This window comes from Phyllobates terribilis, unplaced genomic scaffold, assembly GCF_046119375.1.
Source record: "Phyllobates terribilis strain yellow unplaced genomic scaffold, ASM4611937v1 Scaffold_17__1_contigs__length_24005725, whole genome shotgun sequence".
Taxonomy (NCBI): Eukaryota; Metazoa; Chordata; class Amphibia; order Anura; family Dendrobatidae; genus Phyllobates; species Phyllobates terribilis.
This window is the reverse complement of record NW_027362777.1, coordinates 6,430,142-6,446,103: the sequence shown is the minus strand read 5'-3', so window position 1 is coordinate 6,446,103 and position 15,962 is coordinate 6,430,142. Positions and strand designations below refer to the sequence as shown.

At 41.7% G+C, this 15,962-nt stretch overlaps 2 protein-coding genes across 4 annotated transcripts in view; one reads left to right on the top strand and one right to left on the bottom strand.

Annotated features, from left to right (window-relative positions):
• The window catches only part of LOC141176042 (uncharacterized), a 57,984-nt gene extending 43,774 nt beyond the window's left edge, over positions 1-14,210 (top strand). The window contains exons 2-7 of one of the 2 annotated variants that reach the window (XM_073660017.1): positions 3,986-4,134; positions 4,264-4,443; positions 4,527-4,650; positions 4,730-4,827; positions 5,026-5,116; positions 10,453-14,210. In XM_073660017.1, coding sequence (XP_073516118.1) covers positions 4,057-4,134; positions 4,264-4,443; positions 4,527-4,650; positions 4,730-4,827; positions 5,026-5,116; positions 10,453-12,071 — 2,190 coding nt within the window. In that variant the 5' untranslated portion in view covers positions 3,986-4,056 and the 3' untranslated portion in view covers positions 12,072-14,210. The remainder of the gene's footprint in view (positions 1-3,985; positions 4,135-4,263; positions 4,444-4,526; positions 4,651-4,729; positions 4,828-5,025; positions 5,117-10,452) is intronic. The other variant, XM_073660018.1, reaches the window with a different exon arrangement.
• LOC141176044 (uncharacterized) overlaps positions 1-15,962 on the bottom strand; it is a 171,446-nt gene that overhangs the window by 73,447 nt on the left and 82,037 nt on the right. The window lies entirely within an intron of this gene.

The following is a 15,962-nucleotide window of genomic DNA, read 5'->3' as shown; positions in this document are numbered from 1 at the left end:
TTTCACATGAAAGATGAAGACCTGTATCCCTGAGCTTCAACTCAGAGAATGCCATGACTGCTTCAGGAGACAATTTGGCCATTGACGACTTGTCCCCTTAAGAAGGTCGGTCAGGGGTACGGCTATCATGGCAAAATTCGGGATAAACCACTGATAGTATTCCACCATTCACAGAAATGTCCGAACACCTGTTCCTTGGAGACTGGTTTCCGCCAATTTTGGACTGCCTCCGGCTTATTCACTTGCAGCTTTACTTTGCTTCTTCCGACAATATAGCCCAGGTATTTTGCCTCCTTTTACCCGATGGCACACTTCTTTGGTTTATGACAAACCACCCTTTCTTCATTGCATCCAGCACGGCCTGGACCTCCTGCAGATGACTTTCCCAATCCGGGCTAAATATCACAATACCGTCGAAGTATGCTGCGGCATACTTTTTGTGAGGGGCTAAGGGCAGGTCTATGGCCCTCTGGAAGGTAGCTGGGTCTGTTTGCAGCCTGAATGGGCTTCTGCTATACTGGAAGCAACCGTCCGGTCACTGTAAGAGGCTGTCTTCTACTTGGCACTTTGAGAGAAGAGAATTTTCCAGTAACCTTTCATTATGTCCAGGGAGGTGATGTATCTGGCTGGTCCTAGCTTCTCTATGAGTTTATAGTTGCGCAATATCGGATATGCGTCAAATTTAGCCCCCTATCTTTAAAATCACCTTGCAGCGGGCTTTGGGGATTCTATACGGCTTTTGGTTCACCTGCACATGTGATCCCGTCAGGATTCCATGTTCACCAACCTGCGTACATCTTGGCAACTCTGAAAACAGGTCCTGGTTCCGCTGAAGCAGTTCTCGGCACTGTTGTTTCTGGTGAAATTGTTTCTGCCACGGTGACACTCTTAGTGTCACCTTGTGGTCTGTCCAGCCAACATAGAATTTCAATGTGGTTTCTCTGTTGCACTGCCTAGATGGATAGTGGCACAAAAGGATTTTGGAAGGGAGAGGTGGTAACGTTTAACAGGTAGGTGGGACAGGACTTGCAATTTCTTAGGATTTCACGGTGACATCTGGGCCAATAGAACCTTTGCATGACCCGTTCTTGAGTTTTGTCCACCCCCAGATGGCCACTCAAGACATGTGAATGGGCCCTGTCCAACACCCTTTGTCTATAGGGTCCTGGTACCAACAATTGCTAGTCTATCTCCTTCCTCACCTTAGTAACCCGGTACAATAAGTCCCCACTCAACATGAAATAGGGACACCTGGTGTCAGCCCCCGACTCCTGTGATATGCCATTTATAATGGTTACCTTATTGAATGCTTCTTTTAGAGTTAGGTTCCTATATTGGGTGAACCCCAAATTTTCTCTGGCCCTTTACACAGAAGGGAAACTCGTCAGACTCTGGGGTTGGTGAGACTTTTTTAGGACCAACCCATTTCTTACCCAAATAATCGAGGTCACCGCCCCTCCCTCACAAGTCCTAAAACAACACAAAGTCCCGAACGATAATTGGGTGCAATAAATCCTGGACCACGCCGACCTCATGGGATTCAGTACCTCTGGCCATCTCAATGACCACTCTGTCCACCAGATAGTCTTTAGCATTCCCGTGGATGCAGCAGATGCCCACCTTCTTCCTGGCAATCAACTGGAGAAGGAGTGTGGCCCTCACGAGGGTCACCAAACTCCCTGAGTCTAGTAGTCCAGTCATTTGCAGGCCATTCAGTTTTACAGGACAAGTTTGGGGCCCCTTGCCTGGAGAACAGTCCACACTGCAAGCTGGATATGCTTAGAATGAACACCGGCATCCCATGCTACAGTCCATTTGCTCGGTGGTCAGGGGACACTGGGCAGCTATATGACCTGGGCCGTGACCTCTCCAGCAAATTACATCCCTGATACCTTTTGCATGACCTCCACCGCTCCCTTGGACTTTGGACGCCCCATCCCCTTTTATACATCCACTCTCCAGTATGGAATGGGTTGCCTTCCCACGGACCCATCGACCCCCCCCGATATCTTTCGACCAGTCCCACCAAGTTGTTCCAGGGATCTCCCTGGGCAACCCACGTCTGCATCGGGCTCAGAAGGGAGTGCACGAACCGGTCCATTACAACTCGCTCCACCATCTGTGCTGGTGTAGCGGACTCTGGCTGTAACCACTTTTGGGTGAGGTAGATCAAACATTTGGGAGCAAGGGGGTTTTTCATGGTGATATGCCTAGCGGTGAACCAGTCGTGCCCTGACAGACATTGCCACTCACAAGTGCGCCAAAATTTCCATTTTCAATTTTTCATATTCTTTGGCATCCTGTAAGGTTAAATCATAGTAGGCCTTTTGTGACTCCCCCGCTAAGTTTGACGCCAGGACTTCCACTTACTGCTCTGGCAGGAATTTCTAACTATAGGCGACCCTTTCAAAAACGGTTAAAAAGGCATCTATGTCACCACCCGATGAAATTTGCTGCAAGGCTCTCCTCACCGCCTTCGGGACAGAGAAATCATCAGCTGACATTGGAGTCAAAGCCGTTGACGTGCCACGAACCGCCTCTGTGAGTAAATCATCTGCTGCTGCTGTTGTCTACTGTTATGGCGACTGTTGTTGATGGTAGTGCTGCTGGTGCTGTTGATGCACTTTACGACTGTACTGCCGTGTATTATCACTGCCTATCAGTGTAATGCTAATGGCCCCATACACATGAGATAAGTGTTGTCTGATCGGTCATTTGGCAGACGGCTATCTCTCCCAACTCCCCCATACACACAAATGTTCCAGCTTTCCTGTGGTCTGTATGAGAGAGTCACCTCCAGACTCCTCTAGCGGAGAATTATCTACAGGAAGAACAAACGGATTAGCTTCTGAAATTTAGGATGCCAGATTCTTCTTTGCCTGACATCATCTGTCGGCAAGCCCCCAAACACATTATATAGTCTACCAAACCCCCCGAAATCAGTGCTTTCATGCCACTTTAGTCTAATGGGGACATTAAAATGTAACTTATTGGACGCTGTCTCTGGCCCGGCCTAATAGATTTTCGTATATTGCTGGCCCAGACACCATTATTAGGCATTTAAGTATCGTAGTAACTGGACATCCCCATGCTATCGAGTACTTGGGGAAGGAGGGGTATTGGGCCAAACTCTGTCAAACATTCTGAGATTTGCTTTTGACAGCAACAAGTGGTTAAGCTGCCAGTTTTTTTTGTTGCAACCGTACCTGTGCCGTGCCTGAGGTGTACATCTATGTTCTGATGCCCAAAACAGTTTTTTTTTTTTTTTTTTTTTTTAACATTTAAAAAAATAAGATGTATCTAATGCTTTTTCATGTTTTTTTATTACAAGATTTGTTGGTGCCAATTTTCTTTTGAAACATTTTAATTTCTGCTTTTTTCTGGTGTTTTTCTTGTAATATAGGAAAGCCTAAGGCCAGAAATAAACCCCATAAAACACTGTACATGGAGACTTTGGTATCAAATAATTTCTGTCCGCGATATTTGTGCAAATAAAAAAGCTTTTATAAAAGCCTCAAACTTCTGTGTGTGAATCAGACATGAGATCTAACATGATAGAAGATGACAGTCCGGGGAAGACGGGAAACATTCATATAGACGGCCGGTGGAGATGTAGTCAGTGGCAAACTCTGGCCAAATATGTTTCTAGAGCTGTAGTAGATTCATCATTAGTAGTTATTTCTCATGACACGTGTAATGAATATCTCCTGCAGTATTGTTCATGTTGATTCCAGTATCGGTAAATGAAACGAGAAATAGCATTATGGAAGTTGAGTCTTTGAGAAACGTATTCAGCTGAAGGCTCCGAGGAAAAACCTGCTTGTTGTCTGTGGCCTAACATATATAGGTTTTATTATTAGATGTAAAGAAAAAATTAAATACTGTAAAATAATAAATCTACTCATGTTTTTCTCTTATTTCCAGTAATTTTATTATTACATGGGATTTTTATGATGTTACATTAGCTCATCTTCTTCTCATTCAGGTCTCTACAATATCAGATCCCTCAGTGAAGATCTTCTATATAAGAGAATTTTCCTGATTTACCCATTAAAGATGGATATGGACACAGAAAAGATGGCTGATAAAATATTACACCTCACCCTAGAGATCCTCTTCCGGCTTACTGGAGAGGTGAGAGATTCTGATGACGTCACATTACATCATTCTTATGTATGGGAATAACAGATGGACAGAACTGGAGAGGTGAGGACTCTGGAAATGTCTGTAGTGAGATTTATTAATGTGTCTCTCCATAACCAGGATTACACAGTAGTGAAGAAGACCTCTAGTGAGCGCTGTCAGGACCCTGTGTCTGAGGGATGGGGAAGACCCCTGAGCCCAATCACAGGACCTCCATTTCACCCCCTGATACATGAGGACATCAATGACCAGAAGATCCTAGAACTCACCTACAAGATGATTGAGCTGCTGACTGGAGAGGTGACACTGCTGGGAATGCTGGGACATTATAGGGTAACATTATGAAGGGATAGGGACGATGACTGTATCATTGTATGTGTCAGGTTCCTATAAGGTGTCAGGATGTTTCCGTCTATTTCTCCATGGAGGAGTGGGAGTATTTAGAAAGACACAAAGATCTGTACAAGGACTTCATGATGGAGGTTCCCCAGCCCCTCACATCACCAGGTAATAGGACTAAATACACACGGCCTATAATTATCTGTATGTAAAGAATGAATTCAGTCCCTGTATGTGTTTCCTCCAGATCTATCCAGTAAGAGGACAACACCAGAGAGATGTCCCCATCCTCTTCTTCCACAGGACTGTAAACAAGAAAATCCCAACTTTTCTGAGGATCATCAGGTAGATGGAGAGAAGGTGTCATGAGATCTCCCCTATGATGTGTAGATGGCTGTGAAGGTCTTATGCTCAGTCTTGTTTTATCCACCAGTATTATATGTTTTATACTTGTGTAATGAGAACGGTGGAGATGGCAGGATTAGAGCTGATCATAGATGGGACTTCTCCATCTGTTTGTGACTTTTACAATATTTGTTTCAGGGTGAAGATCTGACCCATATTAATACTACAGAGACATATGTGAGGGGTGATGAGCGGTGTAAAGAGGAGAATCCTACATATGACTACCCAGGTGAGTAGTAATCACTAAATGCAGAGAAGTCACAGATTCTTCTCAGACACCGGCTGTGGCTGCTTTATCAGTGGTGTAAATTGCAAAAAGAACTTCGGCACTCCATACATGAAAATATAAGAAATATTGTATCTGGACTAATGTCACTTTGAAAAATGAAGGTTTTTTGCGCATAATTTGGCCAATTTATGTGTGCCCATCAACCACGACCAAGGTCACCTTCGTATGTTGGGAAACTACGCTACGCTACCACTGGATATGCCACTCTTGGGCTGTAAGCCTGTATGGACAATATGTCTCTGCTTGGGCTTTTAACCTACAATGTATGGGCTGGTAGAGCTAGTTAAAACCACCTGTGACTGAATGGGAGGGACACATGGTCAGAAAAAAGGCTGTCAAACTTCTAATAGTGTGAACACGTACCTGCTGCAATGCTCCAGGAGCGGGATCCCAAAAATGATTAATAGAAAAAAGAGAGGGGTCGCTCACTGGTCTATTCGGGTGCTCTGAAGAAAAGAGTAATCTCAATTGCAAAAAGAACTTCGGCACTCCATACATGAAAATATAAGAAATATTGTATCTAGACTAATGTCACTTTGAAAAATGAAGGTTTTTTGCGCATAATTTGGCCAATTTATGTGTGCCCATCAACCACGACAAGGTCACCTTCGTATGATGGGAAACTACGCTACGCTACCACTGGATATGCCACTCTTGGGCTGTAAGCCTGTATGGACAATATGTCTCTGCTTGGGCTTTTAACCTACAATGTATGGGCTGGTAGAGCTAGTTAAAACCACCTGTGACTGAATGGGAGGGACACATGGTCAGAAAAAAGGCTGTCAAACTTCTAATAGTGTGAACACGTACCTGCTGCAATGCTCCAGGAGCGGGATCCCAAAAATGATTAATAGAAAAAAGAGAGGGGTCGCTCACTGGTCTATTCGGGTGCTCTGAAGAAAAGAGTAATCTCAATTGCAAAAAGAACTTCGGCACTCCATACTTGAAAATATAAGAAATATTGTATCTAGACTAATGTCACTTTGAAAAATGAAGGTTTTTTGCGCATAATTTGGCCAATTTATGTGTGCCCATCAACCACGACAAGGTCACCTTCGTATGATGGGAAACTACGCTACGCTACCACTGGATATGCCACTCTTGGGCTGTAAGCCTGTATGGACAATATGTCTCTGCTTGGGCTTTTAACCTACAATGTATGGGCTGGTAGAGCTAGTTAAAACCACCTGTGACTGAATGGGAGGGACACATGGTCAGAAAAAAGGCTGTCAAACTTCTAATAGTGTGAACACGTACCTGCTGCAATGCTCCAGGAGCGGGATCCCAAAAATGATTAATAGAAAAAAGAGAGGGGTCGCTCACTGGTCTATTCGGGTGCTCTGAAGAAAAGAGTAATCTCAATTGCAAAAAGAACTTCGGCACTCCATACATGAAAATATAAGAAATATTGTATCTAGACTAATGTCACTTTGAAAAATGAAGGTTTTTTGCGCATAATTTGGCCAATTTATGTGTGCCCATCAACCACGACAAGGTCACCTTCGTATGATGGGAAACTACGCTACGCTACCACTGGATATGCCACTCTTGGGCTGTAAGCCTGTATGGACAATATGTCTCTGCTTGGGCTTTTAACCTACAATGTATGGGCTGGTAGAGCTAGTTAAAACCACCTGTGACTGAATGGGAGGGACACATGGTCAGAAAAAAGGCTGTCAAACTTCTAATAGTGTGAACACGTACCTGCTGCAATGCTCCAGGAGCGGGATCCCAAAAATGATTAATAGAAAAAAGAGAGGGGTCGCTCACTGGTCTATTCGGGTGCTCTGAAGAAAAGAGTAATCTCAATTGCAAAAAGAACTTCGGCACTCCATACATGAAAATATAAGAAATATTGTATCTAGACTAATGTCACTTTGAAAAATGAAGGTTTTTTGCGCATAATTTGGCCAATTTATGTGTGCCCATCAACCACGACAAGGTCACCTTCGTATGATGGGAAACTACGCTACGCTACCACTGGATATGCCACTCTTGGGCTGTAAGCCTGTATGGACAATATGTCTCTGCTTGGGCTTTTAACCTACAATGTATGGGCTGGTAGAGCTAGTTAAAACCACCTGTGACTGAATGGGAGGGACACATGGTCAGAAAAAAGGCTGTCAAACTTCTAATAGTGTGAACACGTACCTGCTGCAATGCTCCAGGAGCGGGATCCCAAAAATGATTAATAGAAAAAAGAGAGGGGTCGCTCACTGGTCTATTCGGGTGCTCTGAAGAAAAGAGTAATCTCAATTGCAAAAAGAACTTCGGCACTCCATACATGAAAATATAAGAAATATTGTGTCTAGACTAATGTCACTTTGAAAAATGAAGGTTTTTTGCGCATAATTTGGCCAATTTATGTGTGGCCATCAACCACGACAAGGTCACCTTCGTATGATGGGAAACTACGCTATGCTACCACTGGATATGCCACTCTTGGGCTGTAAGCCTGTATGGCCAAATTATGCGCAAAAAACCTTCATTTTTCAAAGTGACATTAGTCTAGATACAATATTTCTTATATTTTCATGTATGGAGTGCCGAAGTTATCAGTGGTGTAGTCCGGCCGTATCACAATCGTGTAATCACCATTTTGCCTCTAGACCACAACATTCTCCTCCACCAAAAACTGTTCAAATGACTTTGGGTATTGAAAGCCCTTTTCTATAGAACTTACAACCTGGAAGATCCACCTACCCCCTGGGATTAGAAGATACTGATTCTTACTTTCCCAAATCTGTAAACTACAAAGCCAAATGACAGTGTACATAAAATGTGTTGACAAGTTAGAAAATCACTTGAAGAAAAATATTATGTAAGAGAAAGTGGAGGGTAATGATGCTGTTGGCTTCCTAGATCCCTGATATCTTATTGGATGAATCTACCTTTTCTCTCTTCTGTGCTGCTGAATGTGCCCATATGGTCCCTACAAGACCAGGTCCAGTCTTTCTGGCCAAACTTCACTTTTATGATCGACAACATTAAATGTGCAGTGAGGGCCAAGTGTGAATTTGTGTTGGCATGGCTCGAACCCTGGTTTCATGGATTCACTCCACGTCATAAATTACATTATGTTTTTAATCCTAAGGAAGTCAGATTACTGCACAATCTCTCCTGAAATGGGGGCGCTAATACTTTCTCTACTCTCCTGGTCAGGACTCCTAGTAGCTCCAATGGTCCAAAATAAATGAGTGCAACTCTGGTTTAATGTTGGAGCTCTCCCCTCATACATACGTTGTTGTTGGGGATGTAACATGTTTTTTTATTCTATGTCTTTTTTACACATTCATTCTGTATGATCGTTTCATTGTGGTGGGATCGGCCGGCCTCACTTATGTGAGTCTGTAACTCCCTGGTAGTCTTTCAAAAAAGATCTCCATTACCTCTTATGAATGCTCGTGGTCTATATTTAAGACACCTCAGCTCTGCACTATTATAAAAAGTTCTCTTTGAATGTCTAATATTTCTTCTTGAAACTCATCTGACAGAAAATATTGTTCCTTACGATAGTTTAGATTGCCAAGAGCCACCGAGCCCCATACTCTAATTATCCCAGAGAGATTTCACCACTAGTTACTCATTTTATTCCTTAAGAAGACTGTTGAGTTTGATCATTTTAGTAGATGTGTTATTGTCTATAGTCACAGTTTTGCCCATCATCCTTTAACCCCTCTACATGGATCTGGACTTACAGAGAGACCCCTTGGCTTGGACCACGGTGCTATCTGCTGTTGTGTGGTGTGAGATGGAAAGAAGAATAGTCTGTTAGCTGGGTCAGAACCAGGAGGGCAGAGAAAATACTAAATCAGAAGACACAAGAGTAGTCAGTAAACGGGCCGGGGTCACAACAGAAACAAATCCACAAGCCGAGAGCTGAGCACAGAGGACTGACCCAGAGGAGAACAAGGCTGGATCTGGCAGCTTCCGGAAATATGCTTCCAGCTTTAGTAGGGTGTGGTGCTCTCCAATTGGCTGAAGCAGGGAGCAGATTACTCCAGCTGGACAGCACACACACCTATACTGCTAGACTGGATGGTACTACTGACCCCAGGCACCCTAATCTTAGTGGCTGGACAGAGCCTGCACCGCCCAGAGCTTCTGGTTCCGATTAGTGTTGAGCGAGTATGTTCAATTAACCCTTTCGCCGAGTATGCTCGGGCCGAGCTCCGAGTATTTATAGCTGCTCGGTGATATGGTTGAATCGCTCCCGTGTGCATGATTTGTGACTGTTTGACAGTTTTATTACATGTGAGGAATGTCTATTTCTTACACATTCCTCACATGTAATAAAGCTGCTAAACAGTTGCAAATCATGCACGCGGGAGCGATTCAACCATATCACCGAGCAGCTGTAACTACTCGGAGCTCGGCCCGAGCATACTCGGACAGAATATACTCGCTCAACCCTAGTTCCGATGTCCCCTCCATCACCAGCACCACCTGCAGAATGAATAAGGTGGCTCATGGTGACAGGAGCAGATACCAGAGGAGATGGGACACACCATTTGCAGAAGCCCCTAAAATAACAAAATGGCAGAAAACTAGAGCAGTAGAAATCTCCATAAAGTGACTTCATTTTGGAGATTATAACCCTCAGTGAATTAATCTATAGGAGTAGTGACTATTTTGACTTCACACCCACTTTCCAGAAATTAGCACACAGTGGATGTTGGAGCGTGAAAATTGCTAATATGCCATTTCATTACCCAACACATAGTGCCCAGATTGTGCTCCAGGAGACACACACCATCAATTAAATGGGTTCTTCTCACTATAGTAATGTCAAATACATGGATGCTAAATGTGGCTTCAGCACCCTGCAATGCTCAGAAGTGAAGGGGAGATTTGACTTTGGGAGAGTGGATATTGCTGGATTGGTTTATTGAAGCCATGTTGCTTTTCTAGAGCCTTTGAGCCACTAATAATGTATAAACCTCTGTTTTTCCATTGACAGATCATGAACCTGAGTGGGGATTTTTTTTTTGTGAAATGAGTAGGCGTTTTTATTGGTATTATTTTCACCTACATAACATTTGTGGCTTTTTATTTTATATTTTGGAGGCAGAATGAGCAAACAGTTGGACACCACGCTCTACTGGTTCATGCTATGAGGTTTTCTATTAGACTGTGAACTGTCATTGTCTTGGTGAATAATTTAATAGTTTTACATAATTTGCCATTTCTACGGACAGTGTAAGTAGAAATGTTAAAAAAATATAAAACTTGAGGATATTTTATTCTAAAATAATAATTGGTTTTATTCTTGGCAGATGTCTGTACCAGGAGATCAGAGGGACAGCTGACTTCTTCAGTTTTTAAATTAGATGGGCTTGAGATCCCACAGGATACAATTGAAGTGAATACCATTACTCCAGACATACCATCATCCCTTCACAGCAAAGATCTATCATCTGATCCTTTGAAACATGTCCTGTCTTCTGATTCATTGCCGAATACTAAGGAAAATCAAAGTCACAAAATAAGCTTAAAAAAACTAATTGCTCCTAAAGCAAATAAGCCATTTTCACGTTCAGAATATGGAAACTGTTTTCCACTTGAAAAAAATTTTCTTAAACATCAAAATATTCACACAGCGAAGAAAAGGGAGAAGCCTTTTTCATGTTCAGAATGTGGAAACCGCTTTTACCAGAAATCAAATTTGGTTAGGCACCAAAGAACTCACACAGAGGAGAAGCGTTTTTCATGTTCAGAATGTGGGAAATGTTTTAACCAGAAATCAGATTTGGTTTGCCACCAGAGAACTCACACAGGGGAGAAGCCTTTTTACTGTTCACAATGTGGCAACCGCTTTTACCAGAAATCAAGTTTGGTTAGGCACCAAAGAACTCATACAGGGGAGAAGCCTTTTTCATGTTCAGAATGTGAGAAATGTTTTAAACACAAATCAACTTTGGTTATGCATCAGAGAACTCACACAGGGGAGAAGCCTTTTTCCTGTTCAGAATGTGGGAAATGTTTTAACCAGAAATCAGCTTTGGTTGACCACCAAAGAACTCACACAGGGGAAAAGCCTTTTTCATGTTCAGAATGTGGAAACCGCTTTTACCAGAAATCAAATTTGGTTAGGCACCAAAGAACTCACACAGGGAAGAAGCCTTTTTCATGTTCAGAATGTGGGAAATGTTTTAAAGACAAATCAGCTTTGGTTATGCACCAGAGAACTCACACAGGGGAGAAGCCTTTTTCCTGTTCAGAATGTGGGAAATGTTTTAACCAGAAATCAGCTTTGGTTGACCACCAGAGAACTCACACAGGGGAAAAACCTTTTTCATGTTCAAAATGTAGGAAATGTTTTAACTATAAATCAGCTTTTGTTAAGCACCAGAGAACTCACACAGTGGCAAAGCCTTTTTCATGTTCAGAATGTGGGAAATGTTTTAAACACAAATTAACTTTCGTTAGGCACCAGAAAATTCACACAGGGGAAAAGCCTTATTTCTGTTCAGACTGTGGGAAATGCTTTATCCAGAAATCCACTTTTGTTGACCACCAGAGAACCCACACAGGGAAGAAGCCTTTTTCCTGTTCACAATGTGGAAAATGTTTTAACATTAAAGGGCATTTTGTTTGCCACCAGAGAACCCACACAGGAGAGAAGCCTTTTTCCTGTTCAGAATGTGGGAAATGTTTTAACCGGAAAGCGTATCTTGATATCCACCAGAGAACCCACACAGGGGAGAAGCCTTTTTCCTGTTCAGAATGTGGGAAATGTTTTAACCAGAGCTCACACCTTCTTAGGCACCAGAGAACCCACACAAGGGAGAAGCAATTCTCATGTTCAGAATGTGGGAAATGTTTTGTGAAGAAATCTTCTTTTATTAGTCATCAAAGAATTCACACAGGGAAGAAGCTTTTTTCATGTTCTTAATGTGGGATATGTTTTACACTGAAGTCATTTCTAAATAAACATTAGAGAATTCACACGGGGGAGAAGCCTTTTTCATGTTCAGAATGATGGAAATGTTTTAACTGAAAATTGTATTTTCTTAAAGGGGTTGTTCACTATTAGGGCAAACCCTTGTCATTCCTCATGTGTGGCCTCGTAAAAAGAAAAACTCTCATACTCACCTTCCATGCCGGTGCTGTTCCAGGGGTGTCTGCACTCGTGTTCCCAGGACTCAAGTGAAGTTATTACATCACACAATCCCTGCGATTAATCAGCACCGGCTTCACTGTCCCCGCCTTCGGACGTATTGAACATTAACAGGAAGCCAGGGCTGCTGCTGCTTTCTTGCTTGCTCTTTTTGTTCGATGTGTCCGAATGTGGGGACAATGACGCCAGTGCTGATTGGCTGCAGGGCTCACATGACGTAGCAACATCACATGAGCCTCGGAAACAGAAGTGCTTACACGACTGAAACTGCACAGGCATGGGAGGTTTGTATAATTGTTTTTATTTTAACAGGACCAAACTTGAGGAATGAGAAGGGGTTGTCCAAGTACTGGACAACCCTGTTAAAGATCAAAAATCCCACACAGAGGGAATCCATTATTATACCTTAAGTGTGAAAAATGAATTACTGGAAAATCGCATTTTGTTGACCATCAAAAATAACTCAGACGGTGGAGAAACTATATATGTTATTGACAGATTGTACAAAAACATATAACAGACAGTTGTATAATCAAATGAGAAAGGGAAATTACTTTAAAACTTTTTGTTTTTCGACTATAAGACACACTTTTAGCAAGAAAAAAATCTTGATAATAAGTGAGTGCATCTTATAGACTGGAGGTAGCTTTCTGTGACAGAGGAGAACAATGAGACCTTGTCCTTCCTGATTTTGATGAAACAACTTCTAATCTTAATCAGCCAGACATCTAGATTTGTTAAGCCAAGAGAAATACACTATTGTGTTTGTGTTGACTTGTGACTGTATGTGTGTTTCTTTGGCTATTCAAGGACAGTGATTCAGGGTGAAACAATGTTTGTTACTATGCTAATTGCACTAATTGCATATTGTACTAAAGCCAGCTAGATGTTGATTTACAAGAGATCCCCTGCTATACCAACTACGTAAACTGATTAAATGCTCAAACAATGAGACATGAGCCCTGTGGAATAATACCCTCCCATAATAATTAGTCTGAGCACAGAAGCGATCCATTAATATAAAAGCATATTTTATTAGACTATCATTAAAATATAAGGATCAAAACAGCAGAATGCTGCAAAAAGGGATGCTGAACACTAACAATAAATTGCAATATTCAAGTGGCCAGAATTTCCAGTGGCGCTGAGTCGTTACACACTCCTCCACTTTACACCATTGAGAAATATTTAATTAGTAGAAAAAAATGTTTTCCTTCTTCCTGCTGTTTAAACCTTGTATGATGACACAGCTTTTTAATTATGCCAGATATACATTTCATGGCCAGGAACCATACCCCCTTATTGTTGTGTTGACTTTTAAACCTGTGTTCTTCTTTGGTTGCTCAACACTGACAATTGTTTGTATAACCCTGAATACTGATCACTTGAGGTGGTAATTGATGAATGGCTGCTATTCTCAACTCATATCAACTCTTACAAAGTATTGTCTGCCACTTTTACAATACAGGGCCTTGGAACAATGGATGTTTGCTAGATAAGTTAAATACCATTGCAGGGTGTTTGCCAGCCAACACTATGGGGGATGAGCTGTGGATAGTTGAGCATTGTGAATTAATATCACGACCCTTGACCTATGAATGATGGCTTGAAAGGACAAATGTGGACTATTAAAAGGGGGTCTCTGTGTCTGTTCTGTGTGACATCACAAGATGACAGCCTAAGGGACCACAGCCCTGGCTGTAAAAATACAGAACTGCTCCATTGCTGAACTCTCAGAGACTATTTGAAGAATCCAGGTGGAACATCAGGTCACCTGGCCACATATCACATGGCACTATATCCGGCGGGCCAGTGGAAGGGTGAGAATCTGTACTTTGCACTATCTCGTGAATTTGCTGGGACTGTTCTATATGTGATTGCTGGTGGTTCAATAAATTATTGCCACACTGTTTATCATTACCCTGTGTTGTCTGAGTAGTGTTCTGCTCACGGAAGACCCTGGGTCTTCACACCTTGGATGCGTCTTATGATTAGGTGTGTATTATAGTCTGAAAAATATAGTATATTAGAATTAAAAATATATGAAGTTGCTACTATCTTTAATCCAAAAAGCAATCTTCAATGTACAGTCAATATTTCACATTGTTATAAAGCGGGTGAAATAAGTATTGAACACTTCACCAAATTTCTATGTAAGTATATTTCTAAAGGTGCTATTGACATGAAATTCTCACCAGAATGCCATACAAGAAATATCTAATGATGAGTAAAACCAGTGAGCTGTCTCAAGACTTTTGCATCCTTATTGTTGCAAAACATATTGGTGGCATTGGTTACAGAAGAATTTCTGAACAACTAAAGTACGGTACCGTACAGTACTGTTGCGGCAATAATCCAGTATTTGAAAGAACATCATTTCACCATAAACCAGCCACAACCAGGTTTCAGGCAGAGGAGTGAAAAGAATTATCCAAAAAATTGTCAAAGAGCCAAGAATTATCTGAGGAGAGCAACAGAAAGAACTGGAATTGTTAAAGATATCAATATTATATGAAGATATTCAAAATGGCGCTGGCTTCCTGCACCACACCTATGCTATGTGACTTTTAAGGAACTTACTGTATATTCTGCCTCTGATCATATAAGGCAATAATTGTGGCTAAACAATTATATTAAAGATGATGCACCCTTGGAAATACTCCAAGAGATTTGCTATAAATGTTATGTACCTCCTTAGTAAATCAGAAGAACTTCTGCATTTGATCTAGCTAGACTGCAAAGCAGGTTCAATTGTGTCAAAGAAAACTATAAGTAATGCACTCAACAACCATTGCTGAACAAAAACATATCCAACCATGTTTAAAGTTTGCTCAACAACATAGTCTGGTCAGATTAGACCAAAATTGAACTCTTTGGATGCCATAATATACACCATGTTTGGACACCAAAAGGCACTGCATATCACCCAAAAACACAAAACCAAAGTTTGGAGGTGGGAACATCATGGTGTGGGGCTGTTTTTCAGCATATAGCACTGGCAAACTTCATATAATTGAAGGAAGGATGAATGGACAAATGTACTGAGACATTCTTGATAAAAATCTGCTGCCATCTACCAAGATGATGAAGATAACCCACAGGACCTTCAGGATTTTAAGAGTATTAGTGTAGACAAATGGGCCAAAATCGCTACTGAGCAATGCGATTAGTTTCTCCATACTGGAGGAATCTTGACGCTGACATCAACAACAAAGGCGTTTGTACAAAGTATTAAATAAACTTCAGTAAGCAAGTTAAATACTTTTTCCCTGTGTCATTTCTCATTATAATACATATTTTAATTTATGGCCAACTTTGGTTTAATTTCTTTGCCTGCGTGGATTGGATGGGTTGTTACCAACATCTGGTGAGAATTTCACTTCAATAGCACCTTTAGATAGTTAGGTCCAGAAAATATTTGGACACTGACACAAGTTTGGGCATTTTCACTGTTTACCGAAACATATTCAAGATACAAAAATAAAATCAATCTGGTCTTAATAAAGTGCCGACTCTCAGCTTTAACTTGAGGGTATTTACATCCTAATTTAAGTATGGGTTTAGGAATTCCAGCTCTTTAATATGGAGCTGCATCTTTTTCAAGGGATCAAAAGTAATTAGACAATGATCTCAAAGGCTCTTTCATTGGCTTTTTGGGCTCTTCCC